Source organism: Etheostoma cragini, chromosome 4 (genome assembly GCF_013103735.1).
Source record: "Etheostoma cragini isolate CJK2018 chromosome 4, CSU_Ecrag_1.0, whole genome shotgun sequence".
Lineage (NCBI taxonomy): Eukaryota > Metazoa > Chordata > Actinopteri > Perciformes > Percidae > Etheostoma > Etheostoma cragini.
Window position 1 is genome coordinate 6,477,015 of NC_048410.1, and position 14,861 is coordinate 6,491,875.

Genomic DNA, 14,861 nt, shown 5'->3' on the forward strand with positions numbered 1-14,861 from the left:
TTTGGAAAATGGCTGCAATGAAACAAAGAGTGAAAAATTTAAAGGGGTCTGAATACTTTCCGTACCCACTGTAGCTGTCTTTCTTCTTCTTATTGGGTCTGCAGCCTTGGAAACTGTTGGGTGGCTGGTTTGTGTACAACAACCATGGCACAGAGCTCAGCCAAGAGGTCGTAAACTGGGTGTGTAGTGAGGTAAAAACCCTGATTGAGACGGATCTGAAAGACATTACGAAAATGTTTCCTGAAATAATAAATCGAAAGGTTCACTTTTTAGACCTCTGTACAATTGACTTCTTTTTGCAACCAGTGGAGTTGCCCTCTGTCTGCCATTAGAAAGAATGGCTTCCCTTTTCAGGCCTAGAGGTTGCCAATGTGTAGAAAGCGAACAAAGCCAAGCCTTTTAGCATAGTGGCCATGGTCAAAATTGCAAATCTGTGATTAAACTAATAGGCAAAAAACAATTGTCAAATGTACATGCATTACACCACTTATACTTGTTTAAGGCATATTGGTTTTATAATTGCTGATGATACCCTGAATGCCACGGTGGAAGGATTTCCTGAGTGTGTGTATCCAGCATTAATAAACCCACCGGGAATGAACAACCTCTTTAATGAGTGAGATTGTTGAGCTGAAATATCTGGAAACTTGAATATTAATGTCATCTAGGGAAAAGAATTACATGTTAGATTTCTTCTTTTGTTGTATTGCTGTTCAGACGTTTGGTGCCAAGAATAGTTACTCCATTAGGTGCTTCCTCCATATCAGAAGCAATGGCTCTCAGGGAGTCCTGACCACTGTCTCATGCATTACGTTACAATTATACAGTAAAAATACATTTGACTTATTTTATTTACTTAAAGGATCAAACAATACAATCCTAGTCATAATTGTGTTATGTAATGTTATGTTATGTTCCAATAACTGTATTAGAGTGGTGTATGTTAAACTGGATCTTGAGTGCTCCTTATAAACAATGTACTCTGATGTAAGCCATAAAGCACTTCCATGCGCGTGTGCGTGCACACACACACACACACACACACACAAACACACACACACACACACACACACACACACACACACACACACACACACACACACAATATTTGGGTAGGCCACAGAACGTTCTTAAAAGCAAATGCCCCTAAGTGCTGCCTTAGTCCCTCACAAGAGAGATTTAAAGTGTTTTGTGCTCCCTGTCCACTTAGTGCCTTCACATATCTAAGCTTGACCTTCTCACATTCTCAGTGCTCTGAACTGAGTTTATCACCTCTTATGTGACCTGCTCTCAGATTTTCCATTTTCCTTCAACTACATAGAAAAGATGGTAGAGCAAACACAAAGGCCTCTATGGAAATGCAATTCAGATTCATTCAGTTGACAAGTCCATTCATAAAGGTGTCTTGTAGTCCATGTTTGTTGTATAGATACAGAGATTCACAAATTCCATTCCAAGTTTAATGCATTCTATATGTTCAGTACTTTCAGAGTACACCTGACTGGACCAGTTTAACAACCACTTGTAAAGAGTCTCCCAGTCTGACATCTTATTTTCATGTCTTCTGGAAGCAAATCAGCAGACGGGGTTAGTTGAATGGTTCGGTGGCCTTTTCTGCCCAACATTTCTTTGTTATCGGAGCCACACAACCTGTTTCACACTACCGGGACACTGAGAATGCAGCGTCTACCTGTCGAACATGCATCTCATAATGTTCCTTACAGCTCCTCTAGCAGACACACACTAGGCCCCTTACAGACCCAAGGGAGATAGTTAAAATAGCGCGGCAGGTTAACTAAGACAAGCAGTGAACTATTCCCATGTGGGGATGATCAAAAAGATACCTCAGGGATTAATGGCAGCTTCCTAATACTCACATTTTGGACAGCTATCACTACAAGGATGAGTCCCCGGTGGATGTGAAATACTTCACAGCCCCTGTGAGCCCCTGGTTGTCAATAGAAACCAGGGAATATGAGGGAGCTGAGATGGGTTGGTTGCCTGGTGAGCAGGCAGCAGTGCTCTTTGTTGGCTTAATGGTTAAATAGGGTTGCAGGGAGCTGGGGTGGGGGTGGTGAAGAGGGTGATAAGCTGTAACAGAGCAAAAATCCAGAGACTGCTTGGCTGCACTCTCCTCTTCTCTCATAAGAGTTTAACTGCTATTTGCGCTTGTTTTTTAACTTTACTCAAATCTTTCCTAATACATGCAGCATGTGATAAAGGTGGAAGACACAGAAGTGCAACACAATCCAGAGAGAAGCTGTAAAGCCCCTTCTTCAGTGTCCACTTTTACCTTCTACCCTCATCCCCTCCCAGCCTCTGTGGATCCACACGGTCTAACTAAGCACCTTCTGTCCTGCCCAGCCTACCCGACTCTTGATCTCCCGAGGCTCTTCGCCATCCTTCACTGGTCTTAATGACAGACATTTATTTAATTCAAGCTAGTGGGAAATGAGATTAGTTTCGATAGAGGAAGACAGGGGGTGCAGACAGTGGAGCCAGAGGAAAAGAAAAGGAGAAAGTGAGAATGTGTGTGTTATTCCATCACCCGCCACCTGCCTGCCTCTGCAGTGCATTTAGAACACATTTAATGCATTACAGTCCATTGCTTGTCATCCTGTCACTGACTCCATCATGGCTTACTGTAGCATGCCCAAATGAGCCAGCAGAAACATATTGACAGAGATGATGGTAATGACGATGATGATAGTAGTGATGATGAAGATAATGCTGTCGTCTGTTGGTAATGTGATACATCCACAACATGTTCCTGATTGCTTCTTCAACACCGCCTCATACTTCGTTATATTTACAGTAGCTCTGTCATTGGGATATTGCTCTCCACCAAACAGCAGCGTCAGACTCTGGAAGCATTGAGTCAGCAGTGTGTGTGTGTGTGTGTGTGTGCGTGCGTGCGTGTGTGAGCTATGTATGACTCTGTGTGAGCTTGTGCAGTGTATCACCTTCCAGCTCTGATACAGTCCACAGAGAGGAAACTGCGACAGGAAACCTTGGCTCAAACATATGTTCAATTTATCACTCTTCACACACACACACACACACACACACACACACACACACACACACACACACACACACACACACACACAGAGGCATGCACACTTATATGCAATTGATAGTTCTTTCAATTATCTGAATTGATACATGCAAACACACACACACACACACACACACACTCAGCCAAATGCAAAATCACATTAAAAAAAGCATACACACACCCCTGCCTACAGAGATATGAGGCGGCTACAGAGGCGCACTAGGCTGCCTGAAGCCCCCGAAGCGTGTGTCAGCTCCTCCCTCCATCCCACATTGGGGCTCTGCATTTTAACTAAACATCTGGCTTTGTCAGCACCATTTCGTCACAGCAGGGACCCCCCTGCACCCCACCCCCCTTTTCTTGCCTCTGTCATGGTGGTTGGATGTTTGAACGATGTGTGTTTAAATTTGGAGTTAATCATCAGGTTGGGGTTGTTTGGGCTTTGACTGGACAAACATTTGTGTCCAGCATAAAAATATATGCCAACGCTCACCCGCAGATGCCAGACGTCTTTACACACAAGATGTTTACACGCTGAAATAAAACCACCTACTGGGCTACAGCAATTATTTGGCTGCTACCTACAGCACAATAACATTAAGGTTGAGTCACCCCATTAAATATGTTTAGCCTCCAGGGAAAGTGCTTCAACGTTGAAAGAAAGTACAAATAGCTTGGAACAAGCCGGAACCATTTTGTATTTAGGGTCTAAAAGCATACGGCATAGATTAATGCAAGCACTCAGGACTGATTTGGCTTTTGTAGCTGTTCTCCATGAAGGTTAAGTCATTTATTGTATGGCACCCTGACGTTGTAAAGGGAAGGGAGAAGTCCTACCTCAATTTATTTAACACGTGCACCAGGGGAAAGATTTCACCAGGCTAAATGAGAGGGTGATTCTCATCAAAGTCATGTACAGTGTTTAGTTTCATTCAGCTATACTATTACTTTTGAGTAAAATGATTGCAAATTAATGTGATCATTAAGTGCTACTCTTCATTTCTGCACAGCATACCTCTAAGTTTGTCTTAAAAAAAAAAAAACTTTTCTTCCTCCATCATCTATTTTGTCTTTCCGGATAAAGACAGAATTGCTTTCTCATCTTGTTAGTATTCCCAATGTTGATTCTGAGTTACTGTCTTTTGTTTCTGTTCTTCTTTTGAGAGCTGATACAATACAGTTCTTAAAAGTAAAATTTAATAACAAATTATGCTTTTTAAATAACAAGCCCAACACTGACCATGTGAATCCTTATCTCTCAGAGAGAGAGAGAGAGAGAGAGAGAGAGAGAGAGAGAGTGAGAGAGAGAGGGAGAGAGAGAGACGATTATTCCTGATTCTCTTTGCTTGTTGAAAAGGTTACAACAGGATTGATACCTTTGCCTGAGACGCTTTTCGTCTTAACTCGCACCCAGCTGTGGAAATTAGTGCACAAGCTCCTGACAGGCTGTCTAATAGAGACCATTTAGAAGTAAGCATCTCTTAAGGAAACTGAATTAACCTCTCAAGCTGTTTGAGCTTTTTCGATGTGGAAAAGATCTGTTTAGACTTGATGTGTGATGTGTAAATGCACTTTAAATGTTGTTCCATTGTTAACAGGGTGAATTCTCAACCAGACCCCTTGCTTGTCTGTAACAAAGGCAGTAAAAAACACAAGTCTTATTTGGAATTATTTCATTCCCATTAGTTTTGAGTGCAGTGCACGTAAGCAATGCTTATCTCTGAAGAAAGGGGGCCTTTAGTGATTACAGTGTATTGACAGTTGGGTATGTGTAACAGCAGTCTTCTGAAGTGCCCCATTACCTCTGATTTAAAGTGTGTACAGAGCAACAGGCCAGGCAATACAGATCCTCTGGCGCTACCAATGGTACTTTTGCTCACGGACTGAAGGTCAGCAGATTAAGAGAAACAGGGAAATTATTAAATAATACTTTAATACTTTAATACTTAAAATTAGTCATTTTCACAGTCATAGAATCACATTATCTACCAGTAATATTTTTTTTTGCATTTATCCCTTAATATCTGTAATCAGTTTTTGGCTCATTAAAAATCTACATGTTTAGAGCCGTGCATTAGAGAAGTTAAAATGAAAAGCTTTCTACTTCGACTAACGATATTTACATTTTTATTCATGCAGCATTAGTCTAAGTACTTACAGACCTCAGCACATTGTGATTCAAAGCTTTGAATCACAATTCAAAAAAAAATTCAAAAATCAATTGATTTAGGAGTGCATTGAGTAAAAGTTCGGTCTTCCTGAAAGAATTGATGCTGAGCTGAACAGTTTTGAATTGAGATCAAAAACTTGACAAAGAATCATTGATGAGCACATACAAGGACTGACCCTGTGTCAGCATTACCATCTGCAGGACCACGGATTAAGCAATCTTAATATATAGAGTTGTTGGTTGATTTGCATGTTGGGAGCCAAGAACACAATTGGAACATGCATATCTGTTAGCCTACTATCAAACTTTTTCAGGCACTGGCCATGGTTTATGTGTTGCATTGAGGGTTGAATATACGATCGTGCACTCCACAAGGGCCCTATTACCACAAAACGGTAATGCTCCATGTCATTGTGCTTCCATTCAGTCACTTTAGTACAATAATTAATCAAAATAAACATACAGTGCTTGACAATAAGGCTTTTATATTCGGCACTAATCAGACAACTCATTAGGCAGTAATGAGCCGACTCTGCCTGCTCTTGTCGTGTTTGGGGGAAGTTTGGTGCATGGGGAGAAATGTGTGTGTGTGTGTGTGTGTTTGTGTGTGTGTGTGTTTGTGTGATACACATAGGCACACATGCACCCACACATACACACATATACACACATACCAGCCGGTACTCCTGTAGTCCCACTCCAATTATGGCAGCATCTCACCCGGGAAGAAGCCCACTTACCCAGCATTCACTTTATGAATAATTGATTGTTTGTGCCAGTGTTATATTTGTAAATATACGTTTACTCTCTGATTAATAGTTTTCTAGACATACTCATTTGTTCAATTTGATTAGACTCTTTAATATATTATTTATCGGCTGAAAAAGCTCTCCAGTTATTTGTCATCACAAGGGCAACAAGAAGATTTGGCATAAGGACACATCTGTATGCAAACAGACGTGCTCATGTCAATCCAGACACACTCACATGGCAGGTGTGTGTGTGTATGTGTGATTCAACACACAGATGTTGTGGACATGTTAACTGCCTTTCAGCATGTGTTAGTGCAGGTGTTTTAGATTCACAGCGATTTTTCCCTCCAGTCACAAATGTGTTTTTCCAATGTTTGTGTCCCCTAAAAAGTCTGACCTGTACAAAGTTTTTCTTTAGAGAGGTCTTTTCACATTCCTCTACTGAAAGGGGAGATGTCTGTGCACTGAATCTAAGATTGAAACATGTGCCGGGACAGCTATATTTGGTACATCACAGACTCAAAAGCCAATAACTGTCTAATATGCAAATGCGGGCAAAGAAACCTGCAACCTTCAGCACAGAGCGAATATTTTCAGTACAGAGAGCAAAAACGTTATCGTAGCTGTGTCATCCACTGCCAGTAACTAGCTAACAAAGAACATAAACTAAAAAAAGATGCCAACTACAGTACACTTACCATTCTGATGGTATGACGTTCAGAACACCATAACTGTTGCTGCAGACTGCGAGTAGGCCGTGGGGTTCTGGCTGCTTCATGTCCATCTGAACAGTCATTTTAATCATCACCTAGGGATCCCATCATGCCAAATCGGGCCGGGCATAAAGAGGGTGGGCAGTGGCCACTTCCCTTATTCCTATGCCCCTATTGCGCCCTGGCTCAGACTACATTTTGCCCTTAAGACACACACACACACACACACACACACACACACACACACACACACACACACACACACACACACAAGAACACAAACACACACACAGTCTCTTCTGTGGCCGAGTGCAGAGAGGAAGGTTATCAAACCGACAATGCCTATGCAATTTGGTGCTTTGTGAGAGCTCAAAAAGTTTTCTTCATGTCATTGACGAAGGAAATGAGAAACTGTGACCTTTTGGGTGAGCTTGTACCATGTGGGAGCCCGCATCATCACTTGCTTTGACTGCTTTTCACAGCAACTTTATAAAGAACCTAGTCAAATGTGTTGGATGAATTAAAAAGAAAACTAATAGTGGGGTACAGACAGGAATGCAGGGCGTTTGGCGGAAATATTTTACTGTAGAGCAAAGATGACACAAGCAGCAAATATCTGCTCTATGATAGGCCACATACCTGTACTAAAAATAAAAAGAACACTGATACAAAAAAGTGTTGTAAGGGCTTACAGTTTATGATATTTATATAATTGTCTCTGCATCTTTTTTTTGTAGTTATTCTACAACTCCTGAGGAATATGTTAGGACTCGAAAATGAAAACTGGTGAAATGTCTACAATACTCAATTCTATATACAATACTCACAAATGCTCTATGTATCAGTTTATCCATCTGCAACGGATCAGTTTGTCCCACAGATGTTTTCTCATTGACTGGGGGGATATTCAAGCTTTAGCTGGTTTTCTTTTTTCTGCCTCCAAAAAGTGCACCACAGCTGTCATAGATGGGATTCTGACTCTGAGTGTGTGCAGTCAACACAAAGGATTACTTTACATTCTGTGGTAAAGCATACTCGTAGCAAAGAATTTCTAATAGAGAGCCAAAGTCACGGCCCTCTACTTCCAGTCCATGGAACCTTAATGGGGAAAAAATATGAACGGGAATCACAGGGAGAAGCCAAATTATTTTTTGATCCCGTTTGAATTGAGCCATGGCTTACAAATATGATGTTCGTCAATTTAAAAAGATCATTTTTCAACCAAAGAAAGTCTCAGTTTCTTGTTAAACTGTTGAAGTATTAGTACTGTAAACTAAGTGATTAGAAAGACTACACACTTCAATGTCTCATGGATGGCGTCTCGCTGAAGCTACGATGCCTCTGTTTATTGTACCAGGGAGGTAACGGAGGAATGACCTCAACAACGTTCTAACATTGCTCTTCCCAACTTTAACCAGAAAAGAGGTCTAAGGAGCCAGAGTAAATGAAAACACCTTTGTTAACGAAAACACACTGATGTTCACATTAGCTCCAAATGTTTCCCTAACACAAAATCAGACATTTTTTAATTATCCTTTATTGTAAAATGCTGGATGTGACTAATTTGGCTGTTACAGCATGCACAGTGCTGTTACACAAAACCTTGAAACCTGTTGCAAAGAGGATGTGGACGAATGCCCAGCAACTCAATCGGGGAGGCTCACTTACAAAACTGACAGACATGGTGCATCATTAGTGTGTGTGTGTGTGTGTGTGTGTGCGTGTGTGCGTGTGTGCGTGTGTGCGTGTGTGGGAGAGAGAGTGCGCATGCCAGCGTGTGTTGCTGTGCTCCTTGGGAGTGCTAGCAGGCCAACTGAAGAGAGAAGGAAAAACTGCACTGCTCTGCACCATATGCCAAATATGAACCTCCCTGCCAAGTTGTGGGGAATACTGGCAAGTGCTAGCAAGGCTGAATTCTTGACAGAGGGAGATGAATAATTGAACATCTGCGGAGCAAAGTTCTGTTGAGATAGAGTGGGGTGCCTTTAAACATGGAGAAGGGGAATGGAGACATTGACTATGAGCAAAACTCTCATTTAGATTAGTTTCACTTTTCACTCAAAGCCACAACCAACCTGCTAAAGGAGTGAGTAAGATTAATCTTCCGCGTACCATTGATGTCGGTCCAAAATTTCAAATCGGTCCATTCAATAGTTTTGAGTTGTTTAAGTCTGAACTAAAGCAGTGGACTGGCTGAGATTGCCCGGCCACTGTGTGGCTAAAAGCTGGGACAATTAGATTCTTCTCAGCATTTCTTACCAAACCTTTTGAGACAGCAAATGACTATAAAGGTGACTTATAAATAATATATACATCTTGCTCTTGAAACAAACTACTCTTGTGGGAGGGGAGGCCTGGAGCCACCAGAGAGATTTCTTTAACACTTTACTTAACACTTTTTTTATTTTATTTTTTTCCATCACTGGGATGCTGTGATTCATAACAAAGCATTTTGTCCTGAAACAAAGAGTTCCGAAAGCAGGTTGATATTTTTCTCATTGTCTCAGTCATCTTTAAAGGCTTTCTAGATTAATAATGTTGCAAAAAATGCAAAAAAATAAGCCATGGAGATCGCTTCTGATTAAATCTGACTAAGCAACTCTGCTGGAGGACAAGAGAAGGGCAGGCCACCAGGAGAGAGACATCAAGAGCCTCCATGGCTGCCTCTCCTCGTCCTGTCAGCCAGCCGCGGTGCCAAGGTCTGAATAAATACCGCCCACGACCATGTACAGCAGTTTGTGCAATATGCATATGCAATATCCCGCAATTCTCTCGTGTTTCATTGAGTGAGCACAAGAGCAATATAGACATCACAACAAGCATTTGAAGATAATGATGAATCCCACAGCTTGAGGCAATGACAAGAAGTATAAGAGAGAAAACAAACTGCATTCTGGTTAAATGGTACTGCCTGGATAATAGACAAAGACAAATGAAAGTGACTATGCAGTTGTGACAGCAGATTTTCTCCAATAGTAGCCCCACGTTCTGTATACAATGTTTTACTGTCGGGCTATTTTCTATGACTTTCCATTAATCCTCAGAAATGTATCTCTTGTTTAACAGTGGTTTTAGTATTTTGATGCCACATTTACTGAAGCCTATTAAGTTCTAATCATTATCCTCTGTCTCTTCTCCCCTTTTTCTTCCACTGTCTTTCTCTGTGATAGATACTACCCTGTCCAGTGAACGTGGTAAGTACTGCCACCACACCCTCCCTTGATTTAGGGCCATCTGTGTGTGGACCGACAACAATGCAAACAGATTTACTGTTTGCATTGATGTGGAAGGAACCATTCTCAGATGTTAGTCTTAGTAGGGGAGCACTGAACCACAAACATCATTTGCATTACCAGGAAGCTATTCTCCTCTCCATCACATTGAATGTCACGGGAAATGTTGATACGAGAAGAAAAATATCAAGCCAAGGCAATTATGAAAGCAGCATCCGCAGACACATGTGGCCAATCAGAATTTCTATTTGGCATATTTTCTCTGCATGCATTTCAGCCTACTATTTTTCCCCTGTGTTTACTCCAATAGTATTCAATAAAGAGCCAATGAGTGGTATCTACACTTTGTATCTTTCCAGCTTTAGCGGAGCATATCTTTATGTAGTCTAAATAGAAAGTAGATGGATTCCCCCACCGGGGCCATCTCTCTTCCCATTTTATTTAGAATTTGGCTCCTCTGTCATGCTGATATTAATGGCTTCAATCAAACAGGTTGAAAGAGAGTCCATCTGCAGTACTGGCTTTGTTTATATCTTACGTTGATTTAGTGTGTGTGTATGTGCGTGTGTGTGTGCCAGATTTTGTCACCACCATATCATCAGAACCGTGCAAGAGACAGTCACAAAACAGGTGCACAGTTCAGATTAAAATGAAGGCCAAACTATGAATGGGTGTGGCCCTAGCCATAGGAACCAGAAGTAGGGAGGTAGAAATTACAGAAGGGACCAACGGCCCCCAGTCTTAACGCCCCTAGTCGCACCCGTCAGGCACTCTTCTTCTATAACACTGCTTTGTGTGATCCCACTGTATATATTATCACCAGAGTTTTAGCATGACGCTGAGACAAGAAGTGGTCCTGCTGAACTTGCTCTCCGCTTCATGTAGGATGATGCTTTGATGCGAAATTGTCGAGTTAAATTGGTGTGGCAGCAGCACGCGGTGTAGACAAAACACCACATGCTGTGTGTCTGGTCTTTGAAACCTCAAAGTGGTGAGAGGAAAGAAAAGTGGAAAGTTGTGGTTCAGATCAAGCACTTGAGGTTTCTGTTTTTGTGTGCCTGGTTAAGCCCAAGTCGCTAAGGGAGGAAACGGTGATCCGCAGCACGCAGAAGCTTGTGGGTTCAAATTTTCATTGCCAGACTAGCGACAGTTTGGCACTTTTCTTTCAATACAGAAAGGCTTGAGTAAAGAGCAGAGAGTAAGAAGTCACAATAGGCAAGGATTTATATTCATCCTGAGTGTTATCCTTGATTTTGACCTCATCTCTGCCTTTCTTAACCACTCTCACATTAAAACACACGCATGAGTTCTCTTTTTTCCCACACCTCCTTTCCTGTTCTGTACTGTTCAGTAGTCACATAATTTGAATGATGTCCCACAATGAAAGGGAGAAAAAGAGAAGGGAAGTAATGAATGGTTTAAAAAGCAGGTGGGAGAGCGAGGAGGCAGTGTTGGGGCGAGGTCTGTGCCCTTGGTCCCTTGATGAAACCCAGCCAGCAGGCAGCCATCCAGTAGACTGCTCATCACTCACCAGAGCATGCATCATTGATGAATCATTTTTACATTCATGAAAGACACAAATACCAAAATTTGTCTCCGTTGCTAAGCGAAAAAAGGAAAAGGCTGAAGCCAAGGCTTATTTTTGCCTATCCTACACTTGAATCACCCACACCAGCTCCAATAAAAGTAAATTAATCTAAATACTTCATTACAATCCTGGTAATTTGACATTTCAATTAAGTTACTTCATAACCTAAACCTAAATTATTTTAGTTTTTAAAGCTTTTTTGAAACTCAACCGAGAGGTACACATTTTCAACTGATCACTAAGTTCATTCCATAATTTAACGCCCTAAAACTGAAACACATCTATGTTTTACAATAGTCCGCATTTTACGTTTCAAAGAGAGAGAACCGTCTTAAATTATTCTTTTATCATGTATGTCATTCAACTCCTGTTTTCATACACATGCTGTTTTGAAAGAAGATAAACTCATGGTATGTACCTGCAGTGCAAAACAGTACTGCAGCTCCATCCCTGTGCCTAACAAGCTCCTCTCTGCCTCCTCTGGAGGGGTGGTGTGTGTTTACAGTCGTCTGATAGGCCTCCTCAATGTGAAGTGGCTCCTGGCGCATCCTCTCCTAGCTTAATTGGCAGTACCTGAGGCAGCAGGGCAAGGTGTAATTGCGATAAGAGAAAGCGCTGTGCTTGGCTGGTTTTAGGGCCCTTATCTATAGTCTCTGGATTGATTATGGTTTTTCTGCCAGCCGTGCAAATTGTTCAACCCCATCAACTTAACTGGAAACCACCTTAACTCTGTCTTGGGCAAACCGCAGTGCACATCGGCTAACTATAAACCAGACAGTGCATGTGCTGCTGATTAGGAAACAATATTCTGACCACTGGCTACTGCTAGTTGTGTTTCTTTCTTTCTTTCTTCCTTTCTTTCTTCCTTTCTTTCATTTTTGCTGCCGGGATTTCATTAGAGATGGAAGTTACAGTTTAGCATCTGCTGAATGATATAAATGTATTTTTATGGTCAAATGAACAAGGCTATATTGCATCTCCCTGCAGTTACTTTTGTCTCAGTAAGACAATTTCATATATCACTCTTTCTCTAAATGCCAAAGTATGTTAAAGTAATAGTTCAATATTTAGAAAAATGCGCCTATTTGCTTTCTTCCTTAAAGTTACCCCTAGTCCTCGCAAACCTCACATCAACGTGCTCTTGTGAAGACACCGTTCACACTGAAGCGACTGTCTGTACCGCTTCCATCTGGTCCAAGCATTTTAAAGCGTAGAGCAGCAAAGGAGCAGTTAGACTTTCTGTGCCGTTTAGCTAAATGGGCTAAATGATCTCACACTAAACATTCTTAGGACCCTATCTTGTAAACGGTACAGCCCAAAGCCCAACGCAAGTGTCTTTGCTATTTTAAGACCAAAGCAGTTGTCAATTTCTCATCCAGCACCCATGTCGTTTAAATAGCAAATGACACTTGGCCCATCTTTGCGCCCACAGGGGGGCTGGTCTTACAGGGAGGTGCATTCAGGAGAATTCTTGGCATTCATTCATTTAACATTTAGATTTAGATTTAATATTTAGATATAATATTTAGATTTAACATTTAGATTTTGATATAAATTTAACATTTAGATTTAGATTTAGCATTTAGATTTAACATTTAACATTTAACATTTAGGTGTAACATTTAATTGTTAGTTAGTAAAAGTTGACAAATATTGTTGTAAATATGCAAAAAAGTAACCCTCATACCAGTTTTTTAAACAATGTTCGAAGCTAAATGTTGCTGTTATTTTCAGCTTGAGCCACTCTTCAAACGGGACCCCATTACTGTGTCTGCGTCTCCCCCAGCCCGTCCTTGCTTCCCCTGGTTTTTGAGTAGTAGTTGGGGCTGAAAGAGCAGCTAATGGGCTGTGAAATGTCTCCAAAGCTATAGCAACAACAGAAGCTAATGTCTCAAAGCCCTTCTGAAACAACAGGAGCGGCAAAGATCTCTGACAGTGCAAAGAGAAGAAAAGGGAGTGGTGCCTTCCTGTATTACTCCGACGTGTCTGAGAGGCCATTTCTGTCAGCCTAATTGTAGTGAAGCTTTCCTAGAGGCCTTGGTGAAATGGCGTAGTTGCTTGCTGGAATGGATCAGCACTGTTAGCTGCGGTCTGTAGAATTTCCTTTTCTCATGTAACTCAAGATTCTGAACGCAATTCAACAGTGTTCTGACATTTGCTGTTTCAATCTTTCTAGCTGCAGAGCACAATGCTTAGGAGGGCAAAAAAATCAGGAATATTGACAGGGCGGCTTGAAATATTACAGTTGGCAATTTTAGCCACCCAAGTTGATTTACCTGTTTGGAACCTGAGAGCTATTGCACCAATTGAAGTAAGGGATGTGGTTTTACTGCTTGCCTTAATGTTGCTAATTAAATCATGTGTTCATTTGAAGAGTAGTCTACTTCTAAGCATTTATGTGTTTTATTACACACAATATCTACCTGAAGATGTTAGCAATAAGTTACTTTGTCAAGGAGAAGCTGTGTGGAATTCAATTCTTGATCATTTGTCAGCATTTTTCCATCAAATGTGGTGAAGCATGCGACCCCTTCTGCTTCTCTTTCCCCCTCAGTACCAATTAAAGCTGTTTTTCTGCAGCAGATCATGAGCTGATAAAGACAGCCACTAAGAGCTCTTGAAGCAAAGTCACACAGGACCTGTATGGCAGATGGTTTGTGCAAGAGTATGTGCAAAGAGAGAAAGATGCAAAGAAGAAAACAAGTAAGCATAAAAATGGCAGCCTGTCTCCTGCAAGGAGCTCCTATTTTCTACCCAATTTAAGACTTACCATTTCAAAAATGTTCAACTTTTCTTTAAATATGCCGTCAAACCTAAGGGATAACAAGGAAAAACTGCAATCGTGTTCTGTGGAGAAATTTGAAAACCATCTTCCAAAAACTATTGAGACAACTCAAGTGTTTCTCGGCGAAAAAAGAAGAAGCTAGGAGCTGCTTCATCTCATGGCTTTGACCACCTCTCCCAGCTGAATGAAAATGAGCTTTGTTCCGGCCTTTCGCTACAAAGGCTGGAACAAGGCCCAGAGGAGAGTGCCTAATGGCTACGAGTCTGGCTTTCCCCTGTGTATTACATGTTACAAAAAAGAAAAGGATTGATCAGTATGTTTTGAAGAAACATGCAGATTAGAGGAGACAGGAACTTGCTGGAACCAATCGGGTCTGGGGCCAAGGCTTTGTGCTGAGGATCAGAGCGGAAAAACGAAACATTATCCTTCTTGTCAAGCTTTTGGAGTCATGTCTATCTCTGCATGGCTAGCTGCTTAAATCCACATACCGCATCTTTATTATTTCAGCCATGGTGTATACTTGACCAATTAGTTCACAGTTCATTTTAACACCTGGACTGGG

At 41.4% G+C, this 14,861-nt stretch overlaps 1 protein-coding gene across 2 annotated transcripts in view; it reads left to right on the forward strand.

Moving 5' to 3' along the window:
• Positions 1 to 14,861, forward strand: part of cdh4 (cadherin 4, type 1, R-cadherin (retinal)) — a 199,448-nt gene that overhangs the window by 67,481 nt on the left and 117,106 nt on the right. For both annotated transcript variants that reach the window (XM_034868355.1, XM_034868356.1), the window contains exon 3: positions 9,864 to 9,887. In XM_034868355.1, coding sequence (XP_034724246.1) covers positions 9,864 to 9,887 — 24 coding nt within the window. The remainder of the gene's footprint in view (positions 1 to 9,863; positions 9,888 to 14,861) is intronic.